This window comes from Oncorhynchus keta, chromosome 30 (genome assembly GCF_023373465.1).
Source record: "Oncorhynchus keta strain PuntledgeMale-10-30-2019 chromosome 30, Oket_V2, whole genome shotgun sequence".
NCBI classification, from domain to species: domain Eukaryota; kingdom Metazoa; phylum Chordata; class Actinopteri; order Salmoniformes; family Salmonidae; genus Oncorhynchus; species Oncorhynchus keta.
In genome coordinates, this window is record NC_068450.1 from 34,312,633 (window position 1) to 34,338,347 (window position 25,715).

General features: G+C 44.9%; 1 protein-coding gene and 1 long non-coding RNA gene across 21 annotated transcripts in view; one reads left to right on the forward strand and one right to left on the reverse strand.

Moving 5' to 3' along the window:
* Window positions 1-25,715, forward strand: part of LOC127913994 (uncharacterized) — a 423,857-nt gene that overhangs the window by 378,332 nt on the left and 19,810 nt on the right. The gene's annotated exons all lie outside the window — the stretch shown is intronic.
* LOC118363427 (phospholipid-transporting ATPase IG-like) overlaps window positions 1-25,715 on the reverse strand; it is a 76,220-nt gene that overhangs the window by 33,225 nt on the left and 17,280 nt on the right. For all 20 annotated transcript variants that reach the window (XR_008087545.1, XR_008087544.1, XR_008087543.1 and 17 more), the window contains exons 3-6: window positions 24,086-24,175; window positions 5,916-5,996; window positions 4,670-4,777; window positions 2,516-2,644 (exon numbers count right to left, since the gene is read on the reverse strand). Coding sequence is in view for 5 of the 20 variants with exons in the window: in XM_035744286.2 (XP_035600179.1) it covers window positions 2,516-2,644; window positions 4,670-4,777; window positions 5,916-5,996; window positions 24,086-24,175 (408 nt within the window). In the remaining 15 variants the exon portion in view is untranslated. The remainder of the gene's footprint in view (window positions 1-2,515; window positions 2,645-4,669; window positions 4,778-5,915; window positions 5,997-24,085; window positions 24,176-25,715) is intronic.

Consider the following 25,715-nt stretch of genomic DNA (forward strand, 5'->3'; position numbering starts at 1 on the left):
AGGCACGCACGAGCAGGCACGCACGAGCAGGCACGCACGAGCAGGCACGCACGAGCAGGCAGGCACGAGCAGGCAGGCACGAGCAGGCAGGCACGAGCAGGCAGGCACGAGCAGGCAGGCACGAGCAGGCAGGCACGAGCAGGCAGGCACGAGCAGGCAGGCACGAGCAGGCAGGCACGCAGCAGGCAGGCACGAGCAGGCACACACACGCACGAGCAGGCACACACACACGCACGAGCAGGCACACGCACGAGCAGGCACACACACACACGAGCAGGCACACACACACACACACAGGCACACAAGCAGGCACACACACACACAAACACACAAGCAGGCACACACACACACACAAACACACAAGCAGGCACACACACACACACAAACACACAAGCAGGCACACACACACACACAAACACACAAGCAGGCACACACACACACACAAACACACAAGCAGGCACACACACACACACAAACACACAAGCAGGCACACACACACAAGCAGGCACACACACAAACACACAAGCAGGCACACACACACACACACACACACACACACACACACACACAAGCAGGCACACACACACAAGCAGGCACACACACACAAGCAGGCACACACACACAAGCAGGCACACACACACAAGCAGGCACACACACACAAGCAGGCACACACACACAAGCAGGCACACACACACAAGCAGGCACGCACAAGCAGGCACGCACAAGCAGGCACGCACAAGCAGGCACACAAGCAGGCACACACAAGCAGGCACACACACAAGCAGGCACACACACAAGCAGGCACACACACAAGCAGCACACACACAAGCAGGCACACACACAAGCAGGCACACACACAAGCAGGCACACACAAGCAGGCACACACACACACACACAAGCAGGCACACACACACAAGCAGGCACACACACACAAGCAGGCACACACACACACACAAGCAGGCACACACACACACAAGCAGGCACACACACACACAAGCAGGCACACACACACAAGCAGGCACACACACACAAGCAGGCACACACACACAAGCAGGCACACACACACAAGCAGGCACACACACACAAGCAGGCACACACACACAAGCAGGCACACACACACAAGCAGGCACACACACACAAGCAGGCACACACACACAAGCAGGCACACACACACAAGCAGGCACACACACACAAGCAGGCACACACACACAAGCAGGCACACACACACAAGCAGGCACACACACAAGCAGGCACACACACAAGCAGGCACACACACACACACAAGCAGGCACACACACACACACAAGCAGGCACACACACACACACAAGCAGGCACACACACACACACAAGCAGGCACACACACACACACAAGCAGGCACACACACACAAGCAGGCACACACACACACAAGCAGGCACACACACACGAGCAGGCACACACACACACGAGCAGGCACACACAAGCAGGCACACACAAGCAGGCACACACAAGCAGGCACACACAAGCAGGCACACACAAGCAGGCACACACACACACACACACACACACAAGCAGGCACACACACACAAGCAGGCACACACACACAAGCAGGCACACACACAAAAGCAGGCACACACACACAAGCAGGCACACACACACAAGCAGGCACACACACACAAGCAGGCACACACACACAAGCAGGCACACACACACAAGCAGGCACACACACACAAGCAGGCACACACACACACAAGCAGGCACACACACAAGCAGGCACACACACACACAAGCAGGCACACACACACACACAAGCAGGCACACACACACACACACAAGCAGGCACACACACACACACACAAGCAGGCACACACACACACACAAGCAGGCACACACACACACAAGCAGGCACACACACACACACAAGCAGGCACACACACACACACAAGCAGGCACACACACACACACACACACACACAAGCAGGCACACACACACACACACACACACACACACACACACACACACACACACACACACACACACACACACACACACACACACAACAGGCACACACACACACACAAGCAGGCACACACACACACACACACAAGCAGGCACACACACACACACAAGCAGGCACACACACACACACAAGCAGGCACACACACACACACACAGCACACACACAAGCACACACACACACACACAAGGCACACACACACACAAGCAGGCACACACACACACAAGCAGGCACACACACACACAAGCAGGCACACACACACACAAGCAGGCACACACACACACAAGCAGGCACACACACACACAAGCAGGCACACACACACACAAGCAGGCACACACACACACAAGCAGGCACACACACACACAAGCAGGCACACACCGTCGATGGATTTGAGTGAAGGGTGATGGAGAGGAAGGGAGTGATGGCAGATTGGAAGCGATGCCAAAGCCCCCCACGTCTGCCATGATGATACGTCTCAATGACACAGTGATTGTAGCGTTACTGTAGCAGCACTCCACCTTATGGTTGGACTCCCCATCCAGACTGGCCGTGGTGACAAAGCAGGTCTCGTCCTCCCGGCTGGACTGCAGCAGGATGAGGTCACAGGGAAAGGTCTCATCCTCAACCACCTCCACCACATCCCCAACCTAGAGGAACAGTATACATCAGGTCCATACAGAGGACCATGCCAATTCCACCCATAGTCCCTAGGCCCTTGTGGATTTGTTTGGTATAAACAAATGGTGACACTTCCACAATCCTAGCCTATCAGAGGGCACGTTGGAGCTGTAACCAAGTTGCTTAAACCTGTCATATCTTCTCAGATCTACAAAAGTGCCTAGGGAGGTCTAGGGGTTGATTTGGGTCTGTGAAGCTACACTCAGTGTACAAAACATTAAGAACACCTTCCTAATATTGGGTTGCACCCCCTTTCATTTTTACAGTTGAAGCCGGAAGCTCTTGGTTCAGTTAGGATCACCACTTTATTTTAAGAATGTGAAATGTCAGAATAATAGTAGAGAGAATTATTTATTTCAGCTTCACATTCCCAGTGGGTCAGAAGTTTACATACACTCAATTAGTATTTGGTAGCATTGCCTTTAAATTGTTGGGTTAAACGTTTCAGGTAGCCTCCCACAAGCTTCCCACAATAAGTTGGGTGAATTTTGGCCCATTCCTCCTGACAGAGCTGGTGTAACGGAGTCAGGTTTGAAGGCCTCCTTGCTCACACATGTTTTTCAGTTCTGCACACAAATCTTCTATAGAATTGAGGTCAGGGCTTTGTGATGGCCACTAATACCAAGACCTTGCTGTCCTAAAGCCATTTTGGCACAACTTTGGAAGTATGCTTGGTGTCATTGCGACCAAGCTTTCCTGACAGATGTCTTGAGATGTTGCTTCAATATATCCACAATTTTCCATCCTCATGATGCCATCTATTTTGTGAAGTGCACCAGTCCCTCCCGCAGCAAAGCACCCCCACAACATGAGGCTGCCACCCCCGTGCTTCACGGTTGAAGGTGTTCTTCGGCTTGCAAACGTTCCCCTTTTTCCTCCAAACATAACAATGGTCATTATGGCCAAACAGTTATATTTTTGTTTCATCAGACCAGAGAACATTTCTCCAAAAAGTATGATGTGTATGATGAATTGTCCCCATGTGCAGTTGCAAACCGTAGTCTGGCTTTTTTATGGCGGTTTTGGAGCAGTGGCTTCTTCCTTTCTGAGTGGCCTTTCAGGTTATGTCGATATAGGACTCGTTTTACTGTGGATATAGATCCTTTTGTACCCGTTTCCTCCAGCATCTTCACAAGGTCCTTTGCTGTTGTTCTGGTATTGATTTGCACTTTTCGCACCAAAGTACATTCATCTCTAGGAGACAGAACGCTTCTCCTTCCTGAGCGGTATGACGGCTGTGTGGTCCTATGGTGTTTATACTTGCGTACTATTGTTTGTACAGATGGACATGGTACCTTCAGGAATTTGGAAATTGCTCCCAAGGATGAACCAGACTTGTGGAGGTCTACAATGTTTGATCTGAGGTCTTGGCAGATTTCAAGCTGTTTAAAGGCACAGTCAACTGGCACAGTGTATGTAAACTTCTGACCCAATGGAATTGTGATACAGTGAATTATAAGTGAAATAATCTGTCTGTAAACAAGTGTTGGAAAACTAACTTGTGTCATGCACGAAGTAGATGTCCTAAACGACTTGCCAAAACTATAGCTTGTTAACAAGAAATTTGTGGAGTGGCTGAAAAACTAGTTTTAAATGACTCCAACCTAAGTGAACGTAAACTTCCAACTTCAACTGTATCTTGCCCATTCACCCACTGAATGGCACACACACAATCCATGTCTCAAGGCTTAAAAAGCCTTCTTTAACCAGTCTCCTCCACTTCATCTAGACTGAAGTGGATTTAACAAGTGACCTCAATAAGGGATCATAGCTTTCACCGGGATTCACCTCTGTCACGGAAAGAGCAGGTGTCCTCAATGTTGACTGAATTGTATCATCTTCCTCCATTCTGCATCACCTACTTGGGATTACCATACCATAGAGCCATACAAGAACATGCCAAGATGCCAATTACCTCTCCCTCCCTCCCCATGTCCCTAAGGGGATATTTATTTCCGGGGAACTTGACAGAGGTGCAGCTTGCTAAAAGGTACCTTGATCTTCTCGCTCTCCTTGCATGCTCTCCGGCCGTCCTCCAGCACTGTCACCAGGTACTTATTCACCTCATTATCTGCCTTGTGCCGCAGCCAGTCCTCATAGCCCTGAGAGCGATGGCGGGAGAAGAGGGGAGTTGAGAGGAGGGGAGGAGAGAGGGTGGGAGAGAGAGAGAGAGAGAGAGAGAGAGAGAAGTAAGGAGGGAGAAAGAAAGATGGGGAGAAGAGAGAGCAGTAGATGGAGAGGGAGGGAAGAGGGTAAGCGAGAGTGAAATGGGACATGAAGAGAGGGCCAATAGAAAGTCAGTGTCAGAGGTCAGGGTAACAGGGATAGAGGAAGAAAGATGCCGGAGGGAGGGAGGGATTTTATCAAGTCAGTTAAGAACAAATTCTTATTTACAATGACGGCCTACCCCGGGCAAACCCTAACGACGCTGGGCCAATTGTGCGCCGCCCTATGGGACTCCCCAATCACGGCCAGTTGTGATACAGCCTGGAAACAAACCAGGGTCTGTAGTTACACCCCGAGAACTGAGATGGAGTGCCTTAGACTGCTGCGTCACTCGGGAGCTCGGGATGATGCAGGGATGAAACAGGAGGAGGATAGAGTGGGTGGTATGTGGATGGACAGAGAGAGGGAGCTACAAAGTCTGTTTAATAAGGGACTGACTGCAGGGCTCACCTAACCCAGTCTACAGAGCCTCCCCTTGTGTCCCACTTCAAAGCCTGGCTAAATGCAGCAGCAGCATCGCTAGCCGCTATCAGTGTGTCCCATATATATTTTTGGAAGGAAGTCCACCCTCCATTGTGCATTTCAAAAAGCCCTAGCAGCAGGCCACCAGAAAAGCCCATTCCTAAAACAATACATCTAAGAGCTTGGACACGCTTCAACAGAAAAGAGACTCCTCTGATCATTTGTTTCTATACGAGCGACTATAGTACCGTTTGGTCATGTTCCAAGACAACGTTCCCCTTCTCTTTAAAAGAAAATCACCATCGCATAGCCAGCATTACTTTGGCTATGACAGAACCATAGACAACGATTCCATACTTCACACCCCAAAAAATGTACTTTTACAGAAATGGAAAACAAATGTTTAACATGGAAGAGAGGTGGTGGAGACACATGGAGAGCCACAGAAATAGAGTCACTAGAATGTGAATGGCCCCTCAGAATGGGGATGCCGATTCTAGTAATTCTACATCTATTTGGGGGGTTAAAGGGGACAGTGCTGCCATTTCTTACCTGTTTGATGGCTGTGACAGTGATGACAAAGAACAGAGGTAGGCCACTAGTGACTGGGCTGGTGGGGGTGTCTACGATCACCTGTAGGAGAGAACAGCAGAAACTTTACGGACTATACAATCCCGTTCATGAAGTCTTAGGATAAAATGTACTACTAGCTCTAATAACTAGTCGACTAATTGTAATGGTAGCCTATATACTAAACTGTAGATAGGACTTATGACCTAGTCACAGTGTTAACGACTATCTCGACTACAACAAATGAATGCAGACAACTCAGTCTCGGCAGTTGTTCAGTACAGGAGTCATTTCCAAGACCATTTCTTAAATGAAAATAAACTTATGACAGATTCCTTCCTTGTATTGTGCGTGTGCGTATGCGTGCGCGCACCCGCCTAATCTCTCCGGTCTAACAGAGGGGCATGAGACATTTCATACCGAGACAGAGTGGGAGGAGAACCCAAGCAGCTTGGACCTGCAGGACATCTAATCAAGTGGGCCAGGGCCACTGTGGTATTTAATCTGCACACACAGGGGCTGGTGCCTGCCGCCAGCCTGGTTCTGGTGCCAACGTCTCAGACCACTGAGCAAGCTCTCCTCTCCTGCTGGGCTGCTGAGAGCAGTCCTCCACCGCAGGCCAGGGGCTGTAAAGGAATCTGGTGTGTGTGTGTGTGTGTGTACCTGAACCTGAACCACTAATGTTCCTAAAGAGCATGCCTGCACAGGGCCAATCAGGTAATCCCAAACAACCAGTGGCTCAGGAACACCGCCTGACTGGAGCTACAAGCCAAAAGCTTACCAGCAAAAACAGCCCCCAACGACATGCAACGATTGTGTAATTGTGTGTGTGTGTGAGAGAGAATGTGTTGTGTAGCATCTTAATGCTGTCACACGACAGATTTTACCCCCCTCTACCCTGATCCTGCAGCACGCAAAAGGCTCTCACCACCGGGGCTTCCACTGAGCAAGTGGCCTGTGTTACAGAACACACACACACACGTACACACACACGTACACACACACCAGTGCGCACAGAGTGGCTCTTATTTGTCATTCGGAGCATGAGCTGTACAAGCTGTCAGATAGGCATCCTCTGAGGCAGGAGCAGGAGACATGTTGTGAGCCCTCTCGGTCTGGTGTTCTCCTGCTTTCCTGTGAGGACTGACAATGAGGAACATACTGTTTCCCCACTAACACAGCCTCACTCTTCCGCTCACATACGCAGGGCAGCAGTAGGTCTAGAGGTTAAAGCGTTGGGCCAGTAACCGAAAGGTCGCGGCTTCGAATACCTGAGGCGACAAAGTGGAAAATCTGTCAATGTGCCCTTGAGCAAGGCACTTAACTCCAATTTGCTCCAGGGGCCCTGTACTACTATGGTCTACCCTGTAAAACCACACCTTTCACTGAACCTATCCGGTGTTGGTAACATTAACTAACATCGATGCAAGGGTAACAGTGCCCCTTTTTTTGACCGGGGCATGTTCGTTATTGGTTCACAATTTGCTTTTTTATTATCGTGATTAATTCACATTACTGTGAATGCCCCTGTGTGTGTGTGTGTGGAATATATATGTCTACAGTACCACTTTGTATAGCCGTTAGAGATGCTAATGATAGCCTAACTGTCTTCAGGTAGATGGAAAGGCAATTAAAAGGTAACTACAAAGTAGCCTATGCCTACCTGGCAGAATCATGATTATTTGCATAAATCCAGTGGCCATTAGTTTTGAAAACTCCATCAAATGAACTACAGAGATAGGCGGCGTGTCCATAACCTAAACTTCCACCTAAGTACATTGAATTGTCAAATTCTCGCAGTATCTCACAGGAATTTGGGACTTCACTAATTTTCTAATGCCGAAACCAGATTAGATCCATAAATCAGAGTTAACTGCCAAAAATATGATATGCAATATACTAAGCGCAAAAAAAAGCGAACAACCACAACATAGCCGATACAATGTCGAAACATGATTTTGTTTTGAGCGCAGTACCATTTGCTTGATTTTTAGCTAGCTAGGAAAACACATAGCACTCAGAAATAGATGGGTTTTACCAGGTATTGTTCATCCTTATCAGACAGGTTTTTTACATGGACAATACATTGGAAATAATATACGACAGCTTCTAGAAATAAAAGAACATCATGAAACATAAGAAGCCAGTTTTGGTATTTATAGCAGATTTTGAAAAGTCATTTGATAAAGTAAGAATGGATTTGATTTATAAATGCCCAGATTTTCGGTAATTCGGTAAGTTCGGTAATTCTCTTATAAAATGGGTAAAAATAATTTATAGCAACTCCAGGTGTAAAATATTAAATAACGGCTACTTCTCAGAGAGTTTTGAATTGTCAAGAGTTAAAAAAGGGTGTCCGCTGTCACCATATCTATTCATTATGGTCATCGAAATGCTACCGATTAAAATCAGATACAATAACAACATTAGCGGATTAGAAATCCAAGGCTTAAAAACAAAGGTGTCCATGTATGCAGATGACTCAAGTTTTATATTAAGTCCGCAAGCTTGATCCCTGCAATGTCTCATTGAAGATCTAGATCACTTTTATGTACTCTCTGGACTAAAACCTAATTATGATAAATGTACAATATTACGTATTGGATCCTTAAAAAAGTACAACTTTTACATTACCCTGCAGTTTAACTTTAAAATGGGCTGATAGTGAAGTAGACAGTCGGTATTCATATTACAAAAGATAAATAGCTCTCCACAATGAATTTCAATAGAAAACTTGTAAAAATAGACAAGATCCTGCAACCATGGAGAGGTAAATACCTGTCTATTTATGGAAAAATTGCCCCGATTAACTCCTTAGTCATATCTCAGTTTACGCACTTACTTATGGCGCTGTCTACTCCTGATGATTCATTTTTCAAATCATATGAGCATAAAATATTTCACTTAATCTGGGACGCTAAACCAGACAAAATAAAACGTGCCTATCTATATAATGAAAATGAATTGGGTGGGTTGAGATGATTAAATATAAAACCACCCTCTAAAAGCTTCACTCATTCAAAAGTTTTATTTGAACCCTAAATGGTTCAAGTAGATTACTAAGAAAAGCTCATCCATTGTTTAAAAGTGGCCTTTTTGCCTTTGTGCAGATTGCCATGTTTCATTTTCGATTAATTGAATATGATACTTTTAAAAAAAGTATATTTTTCAAACGAGCGTTGCAGAGCTGGCAACAATTTCATCCCCCTGAAAAGATAGAACAAATATTACAACAAATATCACAGCTGAACTCAAATGTGCTGGTTGATAAAATACGTGTATTTATATATATTGTTAATTGGAATGGTAGAGTTATGTCCTTCATGGAGTTATCAGAATTGTACGGGAAGGTCTGCTCAACCAATTGATCACAGAATTGCCCCAAAAAATGGCGGCGGGTGGCAGCGTGAGGAGGTAGAAAACTGGTCTGTCTGCCCAATATAAAGGATCAAAACTGGAGGAGGAATAAAAATAGCATAAATAGGAAAGTATACCAGTTTCATTTGAGGACCAGGATGTTGACAACTGTGCCATACAGAATACAAAATAGTTGGGAAGAGATTTGATGTACTGATTCCATGGCACATTCCAATAACATGTAGTTATTGAGCGGCTTCACTGCTAGTATATTGTATATTTCGAATATTAATAAATAATGTAAAAAAAATAATAAAAAATAAAAAAAAAGTAGAAATGACCCAGATATGTTAATATACAAATCATATACAATAGTGACATTTTACACCAGTGCAGCATGCTAGTGGACTGTACTGTTGAAATTAATTTGATCTGTGGGGATACGATGACACCTTATGCACGTAAATCCAAGACACTCCATTTAGTAGGATATTTCACGTTTCATATGATCTGTATTCATCTGGGAATGTCCATATATTACAATCCATATTACCTGTTACGAATTCGCAAAAAGTACAATATTTTACCAATTCTAGCTAGCATGCTAACATTAGCTAGGCTAGGGGTTAAGAGTTAGTCTTCACTATTATTATACAATGTAGAAAATAGTAAAAAAGAAAAACCCTTCAATGACTAGGTGTGTCCAAACCTTTGACTGATACTGTACATACAGAGCTGGAACGATAAACCGAAAAAGACTGACACCGATATTGCCCTCTTACGAAGCAAGTTTGCTTAGGTAGGTAGTTTCAGTGAATAGACTACATGTGCCTTTTACTGAGGAGTGGCTTCCATCTGGCCACTCTACTATAAAAGGCCAGATAGGTGGAGTGCTGCAGAGATGGTTGTCCTTCTGGAAGGTTCTATGGATCTATGTCAGAGTGACCATCGGGTTCTTGGTCCCCTCCCGGTCTCCCCGATTGCTCAGTTTGGCCGGGCGGCTAGCTCTAGGAAGAGTCTTGGTGGTGGTTCCAAACTTCTTCCATTTAATAATGTAGGCCACAGTGTTCTTGGGGACCTTCAAATGCTGCAAATGTTTTTTGGTACCCTTCCCCTGTGCCTCGAAACAATCCGGTCTCTGAGCTCTACGGACAATTCCTTCAACCTCATGGCTTGTTTTTTTCTCTGACATGCACTGTCAACTGTGGGACCTTACATAGACAGGTGTGTGCCTTTCCAAATGATGTCCAATCAATTTTAAATTTACCAAAGGTGGACTCCAATCAAGTTGTAGAAACATCTCAAGGATGATCACATGGGCAACCAGTGAAAAACAAACACTATTGTAAATACAACCCATATTTATGTGCACATCACTACAACACGGTTTATAGACATTCTTCACGTTCTTATTATGGGGTATTGTGTGTAGATTGAATCATTAAACATTTATTTTTATTTTTTTAGAATAAGGCTGTAAGGTAACAGAGTGTGGAAAAGGGGCCTGCATACTTTCCGAATGCTCTGTAGCCATCTAGCAACAATATCATATTACAGTTGACAATCGAGCTAACGTGTTTTGAGTTCCCACTTCCTCAGGTTGTAAATTATGTAGCATATAGGCTAGGCTAATATCCACACAACACGCAGGCAAATTCATTTCTAAATAAATCTCATCATACATGATCCTATTTTGACTGATATGTTGCACATCAAAATATTTATCATGCATTCCCTGAATATGCTTGATGAAATACCTAACTTATTTAATGTCTTACTTGGCACTGGAGAGTCAGTCTAGAGCCCTGCCGCTAATGTAACGCAACTGTGCATAACATTTTTATTTATTTATCGTTAGAGCAAAATGGGTCTATTTATTGAGATTAACGTACACACACCACCAGGCTAAGCGCTAAAGCATCTGAGACTGCTGTGATTACAGTTAAGAAATCTATTATAAAAAAAAAGGCAGAGATGGACTGGGGCACATTGAACCTTCAGCCAGAATGCAGAATCAGGAAAAACAGGGAACAGACTCTGCATTGTTTCTCTCCCTGGGACTCAAAAGAAGAGAGAAACAGTGAAACCACCCTTGCCTCTTCTACAGCTGCAGGTGTTTCCAGACAGACAGAGAAAACACTTCAATAGAATATGTGGAGCTGTGTGGACCCAGGTGTTAAAGACTCCTCAGTGGACCCACCAGTTCCATCTGATGAAGTTTTATTGAATATCTCCCACCGATCCACTCTCCTATCCCGGCCAAGCCCTGACCCTCACCACACTCCGTAAGTCTATTCAGGTCTATTCAGCAGAAAGCAGCTGTAACTAATGCTGCCTCCCGGCCCCATAGGTGATGGATGTTGGGTGGGAGCAGACTGAGGAGCACATTGTTTTTCGATCTAATAAATTGATAAAAGCCAATAGGGAGAGGGGCTAGATGCAGCCAGTCCAGTCTAGCTGCATCTGAAAGTGCTGAGGACAGTATTGTCCCCGACCGGTACACGGTCAGTCCCACCCGACCGCCAGGCCTGATTTAGTTTCGGGACACAATACTGCAGAGAGAGTGGCCACTACAGAGGGCACTATATCACAAACATTCCACAGCCATGCACTTAGTACAATATATTAAGTGAGCACCACTCCAATGTTCTCCCTAGCATTACCTAGGAGGGGCAGGCCATTTTCCCCTCAGCCTCATTAGTTTGGTGGAGTCTAGAAAATGTACGAGGGAAGGAGAGGTAATGTCACATGAATCACACAACTAGACCGTATCCCACCCGAATATCCACAAAACACCAGGCCCATTCCTCAAACTCGCCTCCTGCACACTGCACCAAAAACACTCAGACCTAGTCAGTCAAGAAGACGACTCCACAGAACTGATGTGAGATCTGACACTGAAAAACAGGGAAGAAGTGTGTCAGAGTGAGTGACTCACATCCCAGGGCAGGGGAGGAAATGGCCCTCTCATCCTCCCTCTCTCCCTCCATCTCCTGCCCCTGATCTGCTCCCATTCGATCAGGAGTCAGGCAGCAAAAGGCATGCAGGGCTATTTATAGGCGAGTGGTGCTTTTCTTATAAAAAAGGCAGCCAGAGTCTATTTGAGGCTCTCATAAGTACAGCGGGCTCCCTGGCTGCTGACGTCAGCGGTGCAGCTTTCGCTGCAGAGAGCGAGGCTCACCAACAGAGAGATAGAGACCATCACTAAACGGGGAGAGACCTGCTGAGAGATAGAGACCATCACTAAACGGGGAGAGAGAAACCTGCTGAGATGGACACCATCACTAACTGGGATGGATGAATGGAGAGATACCTGCTAATGGAGAGGGAAAGGGAGAGGGAGACTTGTTAACAGAGAGATGGAGAGAAAAAGAAAAGCTCAATAAGAGAGTGAGATACTAAGAGCAAGACATTGAACGGAGACTCACTAACTGAGAAAGAGGGGGAAGGAGGGGGGGGGTTGTGCGAGGTTTGGATTCTGGTAATTGAAAGGGTTTATTTTTGGCTGTGATGTGAATGCAGGTTGTTTGTGCTACACCGTGTGATATAATGGTAGGCTGCGTGGGGGGGAACTGGACAGTTAGGCTCTCTTCCAGAGAGGTTGGATTAGCTGAGAAATGGCATCCCACACGCCAGGCTGGGTAAACATGTGAGCACAGCCCATACCACCCCAAAACACATCCACACACAAGAGACACACGATTACAAAATCATGACTCACGTTTACACTGCACTTAAACCTTTCATCTTAAATCAAACACACTATGCACATTTAGTTAACTGCACACTCCAGTACATGTATTGCACACACAATACACTAAGATGAACCCACTGATAGAGAGAGATTCAAAATAGGTAAAGAACACTGATGGAGGAGGCTGTGCTGTTGGCTGGGGACATCAAATAACCAATGAACAGAGTTCAAGACCAACACATCTCTTCAACCTTGTTGGGGTAGGGCTGGATGAAATGGAAAAAAATGTAAACAGTGACATGTTTTGGCTCTGTAATCCAGCACTTTGAATGTGAAATTATGCAATGACTGAGGTTAAATTGCAGATTGTCAGCTTTAATTTGAGGGCATTTCCATCCATTCCACACACTTTTTGTGCATACTCCCCCTACTGCTGGGCAGTATACGTGTTTTGCGATATACCGGTATTGATGAACGGACCGGTTTTGGTTTTTACCTTCTATACCGGTATTTGAATGTTTGGTTTGTTAAATGTGATACGCAGTGTGTAGCGTCCATCTTTATAGTTTACTTCGCTACTTGAGTCTTCCCTCTCCACTCCCTCTATGCCACTTTCCACACAGACCTAGCTAAGCCCCGTCACTAATGGAGCGCATTTGATGTTCCTCAACCACGAGACACTTGCGTCATGGTCAATGCAGCATATGCAACACTGTAGTTGTAACTTTGCATCTTAATATAAATACTAGCATTCTATAATGACACTATTAGCTTGTGTTTCTTACATCTGCAAACAGCTAGTTTGTCTTTTCTTAGCAAGTTGGGCCTAAATCTTGTTAGCTGCTAATCACACGTACTGAGTAAGGGCAAGCGTAATTAGCTATACAGCCTGATAATACCAGTGATTGTGTAGACCTAAATCAACATGTTTGTGCAACAGTGTCTTCTAAATTAAAGTTGTAAACGCAAAGCAAGAATAATGTTAGCTACATGAAGTAGATAAGAGAATACATTCAACGTAGCCAAAGATTATAGGAAACGCATATAAACACATTCGTTCCTACCCTGTCGCAATAACTCCTCCCTGGCATTCTCATTCGTTGTCATGTCAAACACTGTATTAAAAAATGCCCACTATTATATTCTAACTACATAATTAGAATAGACATTAGTCCCATGATTCCAAGTGTTTTGCTCCAAATCACAAGTCAAATTGCAACATTGTTAAAAATAAGGCCCAGATTACTTGCCCATATCGTGCAGCCCTACATGGCAGGGTAGAAATGATCTCAAATGCAGAAATGGCTGAAAATTGATTTTTTTGCGGGTTGAAGTTGAATTGAACAGTATAAAACAAAATCAGAAAGGAGAAAGACCCATTGAAATCACATAGAATGTATGTGTTGCCACCCTGGGGTCACACAAACGACTCAAAGAAAATGTACAACTTTTATTATTAAAAAACAAAATATCAATAAAAAAAATTAAGTGATCTAATATGTTGGGCACATTGCCCAGCCCCAACTCCCCCTTATTTTAGTGGACCTAAAGTACTGTGACAAATGCAATTATATGTATTAAAGTAATAAAAAGTTAAGTATTTGGTCCTATATTCATAGCACACAATGACTATCAAGCTTGTGACTACAAATGTTGGATACATTTGCTGTTTCAGATTGTGTGCCCAATAGAAATGCTAAATAATCTAGTGTGTCATTTGAGTAACTTTTATTGGTAATAATATAATCTTTCTGAACACTTCTACATTAATGAGAATGTCACCATGATTACACATCTTGAATGAATAATGAGTGAGAAAATTAGACTCACAAGTCATACCGCAACGCCGAACAATAGACTGAGCATTTAAAGGACATTTCACCGCATATAGTCAATTCGGAAAGTATTCAGACCCCTTTACTTTTTTCACATTATAGCCTTATTCTAAAATGGATTAGTTTCCCCCCCTCAATCTACACACAATACCCCATAATGACAAAGCAAAAACAGGTTTTTAGTAATTGCACATTTAAAAATAATCACAAGTACTCAGTACTTTGAAGCACATTTGATAGCAATTACAGCCTCGAGTCTTCTTGGGTATGCTACAAGCTTGGCACACTTGAATTTGGGGAACTCCTCCCATTCTTCTCTGCAGATCCTTTCAAGCTCTGTTAGGCTGGATGGGAAGCGTAGCTGCACAGCTATTTTCAGGTCTCTGCAGAGATGTTTGATTGGGTTCAAGTCCAGATTCTGGCTGGGCCACAAGGACATTCAGAGACTTGTCCCAAAGCCTCTCTTATCCTGGCTGTGTGTTTAGGGTTGCTGTCCTGTTGGAAGGTGAACCAGTCAGGTCCTGAGCAAGTTTTCATCAAGGATCTCTGTAGTTTGCTCCATTCATATTTCCCTTGATCCTGACTAGTCCCCCGGTCCCTGCAGCATGATGCTGCCACCACGTTTCACCGTAAGGATGGTGTCAGTTTTCCTCCAGAACTTTGGCATTCAGGCCAAAGAGTTTAATCTTGGTTTCATCAGACCAGATAATCTGGTTTCCCATGGTCTGAGTGTCTTTAGGTTCCTTTTGACAAACTCCAAGCAGGCTTTCATGTGCCTTGTACTGAGGAGTGGCATCCGTCTGGCCACTACCATAAAGGCCTGATTGGTGGAGTGCTGCAGAGATGGGAGAATCTTCCAGAAGGACAACCATCTCCAAACAGAAACTCTGGATCCATGTCAGAGTGACCATCGGGTTCTTGGTCCCCTCCCTGACCAAGGCCCTTCTCCCCGATCAGTTTTCCAAGAGTTAGCCGCCCAGCCAGAGACTTGGTGGTTGTAAACTTCTTCCATTTAAGAATGGAGGCCACTGTGTTCTTGGGGACCTTCAAATGGTGCAGCTTTTTTTGCCACCGTTTCCCAGCTCTGTGCCTGAACACAATCCTGTCTCGGAGCTCTACGAACAATTCCTTCAACCTCGTGGTTTGTTTATTTTTTTCTTTCTGTGGGACCTTAAAATAGACAGGTGTGTAGCATCATCAGCCAGACTTATTTTATGTTTCCACTGGATCAGGGCATGACATTTTTCCCATTCACACGGAGTGGTTATCAAAAGGGAGAGAGCTGGAAAGATTTTAAAAATACATTGAACTACTGTCCTCAATGGATGTATGGATGGGACCACCCATACGTAGAATGTATGCACACATGACTGTAAGTCGCTTTGGATAAAAGCGTCAGCTAAATGGCATATATTATTATTATTATTACGCCGAGGAACTTAAAACTTACTACCCTCTCCACTACTGTCCCATCAATGTGGATGGTTAGTGAGCATTTCTCCTTTGCCAAGATAAATCAATCCACCTGACAGGTGTAGCATATCAAGAAGCTGATTAAACAACAGGGACACAGGTGCCCCTTGTGCTGGGGACAGTAAATGGCCGTTCTAAAATGTGCTGTTTTGTCACAACACAATACCACAGATGTCGTAAGTTGAGGGAGGGTGCAATTGGCATGCTGACTGTAAAGTCCCCCAGAGCTGTTAACAATTTAATATTCTTTTCTCTACCATAAGCCCCCAAGCATTATTTTAGAGAATTTGGCAGTACGTCCAATTCGCCTCAAATGCAGAACACGTGAATGGCGGTGTGTGGACGGGCGGTTTGCGGAAGTCAACGTTGTGAACAGAGTGCCCCATGGTGGTGGTTGGGTTATGGGATGGGCAGGAACAAGCTACGGACAACGAGCATTTTATCAATGCAATTTGAATGCACGGAAATATCGTGACTAGATCCTGGGGGCTATTGTGAGGCCCATTTTTAAAAGGCATCTGTGACCAACAGATTCATATCTGTATTCCCAGTCATGTGAAATCCATAGATTAGGGGCTAATTCATTTATTTCAGTTGGACCGATTCGCATTTGAACTGTAACTGAGGCGGACCCCAATTAGTCGACTGGTTGATTGTTTGGGCCATAAACGGTTGGTCGCCCAAAATTTTCTTTAGGTTGAGCAACAGCAAATATATATTTATTACTTTATGGCACACGAGAGACACCTGTCTGATTTGCGGCCATCTCAGTGAACTAATCCATCGCAGACGATTAGAGTAATCCATTGTGGAGGTCACGTGGATGGCACAGTCCAAGAAGGGGAGGGTGGCCAAAATGCACGTCTCTCTCCAGAATGTGCTCTCCGACCAATTTGTGCACATGCATTGTGTGAATTCTTTGCATATATCAATTCTCCATTACATACATCACCAGCAGTACCCTACATTTACCTTTAATTCCTAATCTACAATGTTTGGTTATGGTCATTTCTGTAAATGCATTCAATATATTATTCCAGGCATTTCCATTGTCAAAGTAGACACGTAGTTTGCAGTGCGCACAACCTATGCTACACTTGTGATAAATAAGTTAGTTTATTTCATTCCATTTATGAGCTGTCAATTTAGGTCATTGTCTTTTGTTTGGAGCGCTACAGTCATTGTGGAGTAAGGATGCACACCGGATTACAGATCGATGTAGGCCTATAGGCTACCTGGCCTGTGTGCAAATGTGGGCATATAACGCACCACCATAATGTTCTGGAGCTTCTCAAAGTAATATGTTCTTCCCCTCAAACAAAGTATATTTTTACATCCATTGAGGACAGTAGTTCAATGTATTTTTAAAATCTTTCCAGCTCTCTCCCTTTTGATAACCACTCCGTGTGAATGGGAAAAATGTCATGCCCTGATCCAGTGGAAACATAAAATAAGTCTGGCTGATGAGCTCTTAACCCTTGGACAAATAGCCTACAGTGTGTCTGGCTCACTCACTGGCACCGGGAAACTGAGGGGCCCAGAATATTTTATATGTTTGAAGTTAATTTGCAGACAAGCCATGCGTAACCAATGTGATTTATAGGATATTTATTTTTCAGGGTATGTTCTACCTGCAGGCTGCAATGTTTTATTTGTTGGCTTTATGTAAGCTACTTTTACATAAATTAAATGAAACTGTTACACAAAATGTCCATATGAAAACCATAACTGGCACGAAATAGTCAGATAAATTGGCATTCCACATGAAAAGGTTGCAGACTCCTCGTGTAGCCAATTGCCGACAACTTCAGGAGAGTAATAGCAGAATCTGGTAAAGCCAGCAGGAGGATGGTCGGGGCAGGTTCTCCTCTTCTGGTTGTCTTGATCTTTGGCTCCCTCGAGTCAATGGTCTTATTTAAATCAAACAGCATCAACCATGCATATAGTTGATTTTATTAAAATACATGGGTGCGTATATTGAAAAATTCACGTTTCAAATTTCTATTAATCAATTGGTCGACAGAACAGACCACTTTCGGTCAAACAAGATTTATTTTAGTCGGGGACAGCCTTAACTTAAATATTTGACATTGTTGCCGGTTGTGTTATATTATTGTTCATTATAATTAGGCAGCTGCTGTCTGACAATGTGATTTGTAACTTCTCAAGCTAATGTTTTCATTAGGTTACGTTTAGCTAACCGTTAGGCTAGCTAGCTACCGCAGATGCCAACGTGACTGTTCTATTTAGTCTAATCAATAACTGCAGAGGCACGAACATCAAGCTCAGCACCAGGAACTATCGTAAGTCACATCAAATCTATTAAATCTTTCCATGACGAGCAAATAAATATACTGGAGCTAGGCATGCACGCGGTCCGCGGCAGGTAGCCTACCGGTTAAGAGCTTTGGGCCGAAAGTTGTTGGTTCGATTCCCGGAGCCGGCACGGTGGAAAAATCTGTCAATCTGCCCTTGAGCAAAGCAGTTAACCCTCAACAACTCCTCCTCCCTGGGCATCAATTAAGGCAGCAACCTGCACCTCTCTTATTCAGAAAGGTTGGGTTAAATGCATAAGACACATTTCGGTTGTGTAACTGACTAGTTATCCCTTTTCACTGTCTTGTCGTCATGGTTGGTGTGTTTATAAGTAGGCTACACCTACTGTAGTTATTAGGATGCAAGTTGATTGTTAATGCAGTGACCGACTGGTGTCTGTTGGGAAAAAGTATTCTGTGTGAAGGTCCGTATGCGTGATCCATTGCCATGAGGGCGGTGGGTGGACAAAGTTGTTGTTTGAGTGTGTATTGATGGGGGCAAAGTGTAAAATGTTGGCTGAAGCACTGACTACGTGTCCTACAGACTAACCATGCTGCTGCTGCTGACCTTGACATAAGCTTCAGTAGTACAGAGCCTGTAAACCCATCAGACTTTAAACAAGCCAGGACAGCCAAAAGTAGTAATGAAAACAGACTACCCGGTTGAGAAAACAAAAACCACCAATAACACAACTGTCCACAAGACTGTGGACTGTCCACAAGTGCTGCTCAAACTTTTACACCATTTGCTAAAAGCCCCATTGACTCAGAGTGTAACAAAACACCATTCCACAGTACCCTTTTTAATTCATTGTATGGTTACACATCTTCATGACCAGTCAACATGTCATTCCATGAAATCTTCTCCAAGAGGTTGAAGCAGTGGGTGGTGAAGAAAGTGGACAAGAGGCTTGTCCAGCTGGCTGTGGAGTTCAGAAAGGGCCAGACAGTGTTCTACAAGGAGCCAGAGCCACAGTTCCCCAAACCCAACATCACCAAAGCCTGCTAAACCAGCTGCCATTCCCCAACACAAGAAGTTCACCAGACTGATGTTGTAGTATAATATTGAATGCCAAGTATGCTCACAACTGCATTGTGTTCCAGATATTGCTAGCTGTCGTACATATGTATATAAGTGTTTTATATAACTTTTTTTTTCACTAGTACTGACAAGTGGCTAAATGATTCCAGCTTTATCAGAAACCTATAAAGTGTTGATTTCAACTTATTGATCAATTCATTGTGATATTCATTAAATGTATTTGGATAAACTCGCATCAATCTTAGTGCTAAAACAAATGATGCAGGGAGTTTGTGTATCATTTAAACTAATTGGTTGGCAAGTAAACATGTTTCAATAAAACAGTAGGTTAGTCTGTCAATATAGCAAATAAATAGACATGGCTTGTATTCAAGACAGCGTTTAATTGCTCTGAAGACCGAGGTGAATTTACACAGCAGTGCACGGTTAACATAGCTCCAGTGAACCTGTAATCTAGTACCGCCACTGTTTTGAAAAGACTGCCTTCAAGGGTGAGACGAAGAAAGAAATGATGGCTCCTGTCTGGCTGTAGTCTTACAAAGCCAGGGAAAATGAGTCAGCCTAGAGATCCTGCAACGTCCCGGAAGATAGGAACATCGTTGAGACAAGTCCAACGGCTCTATTGAACTAACAGAAACATATTTACTCGTGTGATCGGCGAAACACAAAAGCCACAATAATAGCTACAAACATCTCCGTTAATTTTTAAATCACAACAGGCTTAATCAACCAATGACGTCATTGGTTGAAGTCTCCCGGCACAGAATTTTTAAAAAAACTACAGCTATAGTCTATAATGTCTGAAACACCTCATCACTCAAAATTAAGACCAGAAAAACCAGAAAACCAGAAAAACACACAAATAGAGTCTAGTGGTGAAGTTCCCCTTTAATTTACAAGAAATAATGTTCATTGATGGTACCATTTTTGTTGGTACTTTTACCCCTTTTTCGTGATATCCAATTGGTAGTTAGTCTTGTCCCATCACTGCAACTCCCGTACGGACTCGGGAGAGACAAAGGTCGAGAGCCATACGTCCTCCGAAACACAACCCTGCCAAGCCGCACTGCTTCTTGGCACACTGATCGCTTAACCCGGAAGCCAACCGCACCAATGTGTCAGAGGACACCGCGTACAACCGGCCCGCCACAAGGAGTCGCCAGAGCGTGATGGGACAAGGACATCCCGACCAGCCAAACCCTTCCCTAAACCGGACGACGTTGGGCTAATTGTCTCGCTCAACGGCCACGGCCGGTTGTGAGAGAACCCGGGGCTGAAGGGACACCTCAAGCACTGTGAAACAGTGCCTTAAAGTGCTCTGCCACTCAGGAGCCATAACTTGAGAAGTTGAGAAACATTGTTAGAAAGTTCTCAATTCTAGTAAAAATCCTGTCAATGTGTTTCGGTGTCCCTGTGACCAATTCTGTTGGACAAAACCTCAAATGCAAATAGCGAGTTGAAAGCACTTGTCAGAGAGGAAGAAGTGATCTATCATCGTTGTTGTGTACGTGGCAGGGCTTGGTGTGTGTGTGTGTGTGTGTGTGTGTGTGTGTGTGTGTGTGTGTGTAAACAGAGGAGGCGGCGAAGCGAGAGGTTTCACTCTTATGACAAAGCCTTTCTATGGACTTATTTTGGACCTAAGCTTGTCGCTTGCTTTCCCGCCTTTGGTACAAGGACTCCCAATGTTAGGGGGGAGAAATTAGCACTTTGTCATTATATACTGATCTCTAGTTTAAATGGGAAGGTAAGCAAGGCACTGAAGAAGATATTTCAAAAAAACATGAGAACAAGCAGACAAACTCAAAAGTGGGGGGAAAAAAATCCTTGATTCTTGGATACAGGCATTTGAAAGTGCAAAAACATAACATTGAAATAAAATCGAGATCGCCCAGCCCTACCATGAGGTTTCTAGACTAGTTCTCTGACACGAGCATGATGACTACTGGTAGGCTACTCTATTTATACCAGCCAGCCACTCCATGATCTTATCCTCTCAGAATGTTATGCATCCAGCTCTTCATCTCCCAGAAGAATCTCCCTGACGCTCAATACACTGGGCCAGATTACACTGGGGACAGGCTGTTTAGACCTTTAGTTTAGGTTACAGTTGTTACAGAGAGAGGTGGTTAGTTTCCATCTCCTTGGGTTAGAGGGAGAGCGACGAGGGAGACAGAGAAATTGTAGATTTTTTTTTAATCGTCGCTGGGCAGATCTTTTGGCCTTATAGAAGAGATGTGGAAGAGAGGTAGAGAAAGGGACCTAACACAGCAGAGGTGAAAAACTTCTGAGGTGCGTTTTTCTTTCTGTAAAGGTTCACTTCTGACAAAATCGGAAGTTGCTCAGACTCTTTCCATTTCCCCTGAAAACCGGATGCATCCGTTTGATGCCCCACACAGGGTGGGAATGGTGTGGTTCAGTTGTGAGCACTGACCCGACGAATAAACATGTGCTTTGACTCTGGCTCAGCCCTCTCTCTCAGCCCACTCACACTTTCCACTGAGCAGTGGAGGAGAGGCTTACCCACACACACCCAGTTTCACAACTGCCATAAATAGGTTAAACTCGCAAAACGCATACAGAGGATGACATGCAAATACACACAGGCCTGACCACAGGAAGTCAAATTGACTGTTTCACACGTTCTACAAACACACATTCAGTGACAAATGCATACCTATACCCCAAAAAATTACACACACACGTTTTAAAATAAGGCTGTAACACACACACATTTTAAAATAAGGCTGTAACAAAATGTGGAAAAAGTCAAGGCGTCTGAATACACTGTGTGTGTGTGTGTGCTCGCATCCGCTACAAGACCATGGTGCTTGCCTACGGAGCTGTGAGGGGAACGGCACCTCAGTACCTCCAGGCTCTGATCAGGCCCTACACCCAAACAAGGGTACTGCGTTCATCCACCTCTGGCCTGCTCGCCTCCCTACCACTGAGGAAGTACAGTTCCCGCTCAGCCCAGTCAAAACTGTTCGCTGCTCTGGCTCCCCAATGGTGGAACACACTCCCTCACGACGCCAGGACAGCGGAGTCAATCACCACCTTCCGGAGACACCTGAAACCCCACCTCTTTAAGGAATACCTAGGATAGGATAAAGTAATCCTTCTCACCCCCTTAAAATATTTAGATGCACTATTGTAAAGTGGCTGTTCCACTGGATGTCATAAGGTGAATGCACCAATTTGTAAGTCGCTCTGGATAAGAGCGTCTGCTAAATGACTTAAATGTAAATGTAAATGTAAAGCTTGGTCGCAAATGGGTCTTCCAAATGGACAATGACCCCAAGCATACTTAAAGTTGTGGCAAAATGGCCTAAAGACAACAAAGTTAAAGTACTGGAGTGGCCATTACGAAGCCCTGAACTCAATCCTATAGAAAATGTGTGGGCAGAACTGAAAAACTGTGGGTGAGCAAGGAGGCCTTCAAACCTGACTCAGTTACACCAGCTCTGTCAGGAGGAATGGGCCAACATTCACCCAACTTATTGTGGGAAGCTTGTGGAAGGCTACCTGAAACATTTGACCCAAGTTAAACAATTTAAAGGCAATGCTACCAAATACTAATTGAGTGTATGTGACCTTCTGACCAACTGGGAATGTGATGAAAGAAATAAATCACTACTATTATTCTGACATTTCACATTCTTAAAATAAAGTGGTGTTCCTAACTGACCTAAGAGGGAGTTTTTACTGGGATTAAATGTCAAGAACTGAAAAACTGAGTTTAAATGTACTTGGCTAGGGTGTATGTAAACTTCCGACTTCAACTGTGTGTGAAATACTTTTTGATATAAAAATATTAAATACATATCAGGGCTGGGTTTGGCTAACATACTAGGGCTTGGAATTGCCAGGGACCTCACAATACGAAATAGCACCATACTTCGGTGCCGATATGCTATGCATGATGATGCTCACAATTCTATATGTATTGCGATTCAATACTGTGATTTGATTGAGATTTGAGACGTTCCAAACATATTACTTACTATATGCCTGCTGCAGAGAGACGAAAGAGAATGAGAAGTCATTTTAAAATCAGTCAGGGAAATAAAAGTGCTGAAAACATGTTGGCTCACTATTACAAAAGATGGAGAACAAGCTATAGCAGCGTTTCCCAAACTAGGGGACAGATACTGAAAAAAAAAAAAAAAAGAGTTGGTTCACAGAACCAGGGTTGCCAGTAACCTCTGCTAGCCGCTAGATGTGGTTGCAATAAACTAAGTGGTTTCTGTTTTCTTCCTACAAATATTGCACCATCTTTTGAACGGTCTAAGCTTCATACTATGACCCCATCACTGAAAGATTAGACTCCCAGGAACACGTATGGGTCCTCTGTTTCTCTTTACAAAACCCAAACAAGCTATTTTAACATTAACGCATATTCAACATACAAACGAGTCAGACGCATAAACACAACTCACCTGCACCAAAAAGATGATGAAGAAGTAGAAATTGGCAATTCTTCTGAACTGCTCAAACAGATTCTTTGGCAGAAAGTTCCACACCGTGTACTGGAAAGACAAAGAGAGAAGGCACCAATGAAATCCCATGAGAATGAGAAAAACAATCTAAGCCTACCCACTGGATCCTGGGTCTCTGTAAACCACTATTTTACAGTTCTCTGACATCCCTGTTTTTCAACGTCTTTACAGTAGAGGACTAGTAGGACATATTAAATCATTTCCATCCTCTGTGCGTGTGTTTTCCCAGTGAGTTGGTGCTGCCCTCTGAACCACCTGAGACCCAGGGAGCCAGTCTTCCCTCTCAGTCCCTGGGGGGCCTGCAAATATTCCAATGATTCGGATTAGCGACATCTCTCCTTAAATTTGCCCAGCCCTGAAAGGAGAGCCGATTACCTTAAGTTGGAGGCAGATCCTACTTTTTTCGCTCTTTCTTTTAAGTGGGCATGACTGCGGATACTCCACACAGTAGCTGAACGAGACACTGATGTTGCCACTATCCCCCCGAGACAGCCCAACAACACCCCGGTGGCAACTTAAACCACACAACAGGCTAATACAGGTGGCGGAAAACACAGAGACACACACCACTGTTGAGAGGGGAGTGTAGAGGAACGTATTTGCATGGAGACAGAGAGAGAGTGCTGAAATGCAAACGATAGCAGAAAGGGACCATTTCATTTTGCCAGAGAGAAGAGAGTAGTAATAAGAGGAGGAGCGTGAGGGGGGAGGGCAGGAGAGAGTGAGGAGAGAATGAGGAAGGGGAATGAGGGAGGAGAGAGTGAGGGAAGATAGTTCAGGGAGAGAAGGAACTGCGAGGGAGTTGTAAGGAACAGGATAATGGGAAGCAGGTGCATGGTAGAAGTGTAAACACCACAGCCAGGGTAATTAACGACTGTTTACACGGTCACACTGGAGGACGAGAGACATTGATTGGCCCATTCCCAGTGGGACCCTCTGCACCACTATAAAAATCCCCTTCCTCTCCCTTCCTTCCTCATATACATGAATCTAAACCCCCAGCCAGCCCTCCTCCTCAGACCCACACCCTTAGCCCTGACAGGGGGGAGAGATTTAGGGGGGCTCAGAGAACCAGAGGGGCAGCTTGAATCGCCACCCCTGCCTGCTGGTACATCAATAGTAGCAGTGTATTTTACCACCACAGACGGAGCTCTCCTGACAGACAAATACTGGCCTTCCATTGGGGAGGAAGACGAGCGTGCGGGGAGGAAGACGCGCGTGCGGGGAGGCAGTGGGAGGAAGACGCGCGTGCGGGGAGGCAGTGGGAGGAAGACGCGCGTGCGGGGAGGCAGTGGGAGGAAGACGCGCGTGCGGGGAGGCAGTGGGAGGAAGACGCGCGTGCGGGGAGGCAGTGGGAGGAAGACGCGCGTGCGGGGAGGCAGTGGGAGGAAGACGCGCGTGCGGGGAGGCAGTGGGAGGAAGACGCGCGTGCGGGGAGGCAGTGGGAGGAAGACGCGCGTGCGGGGAGGCAGTGGGAGGAAGACGCGCGTGCGGGGAGGCAGTGGGAGGAAGACGCGCGTGCGGGGAGGCAGTGGGAGGAAGACGAGCGTGCGGGGAGGCAGTGGGAGGA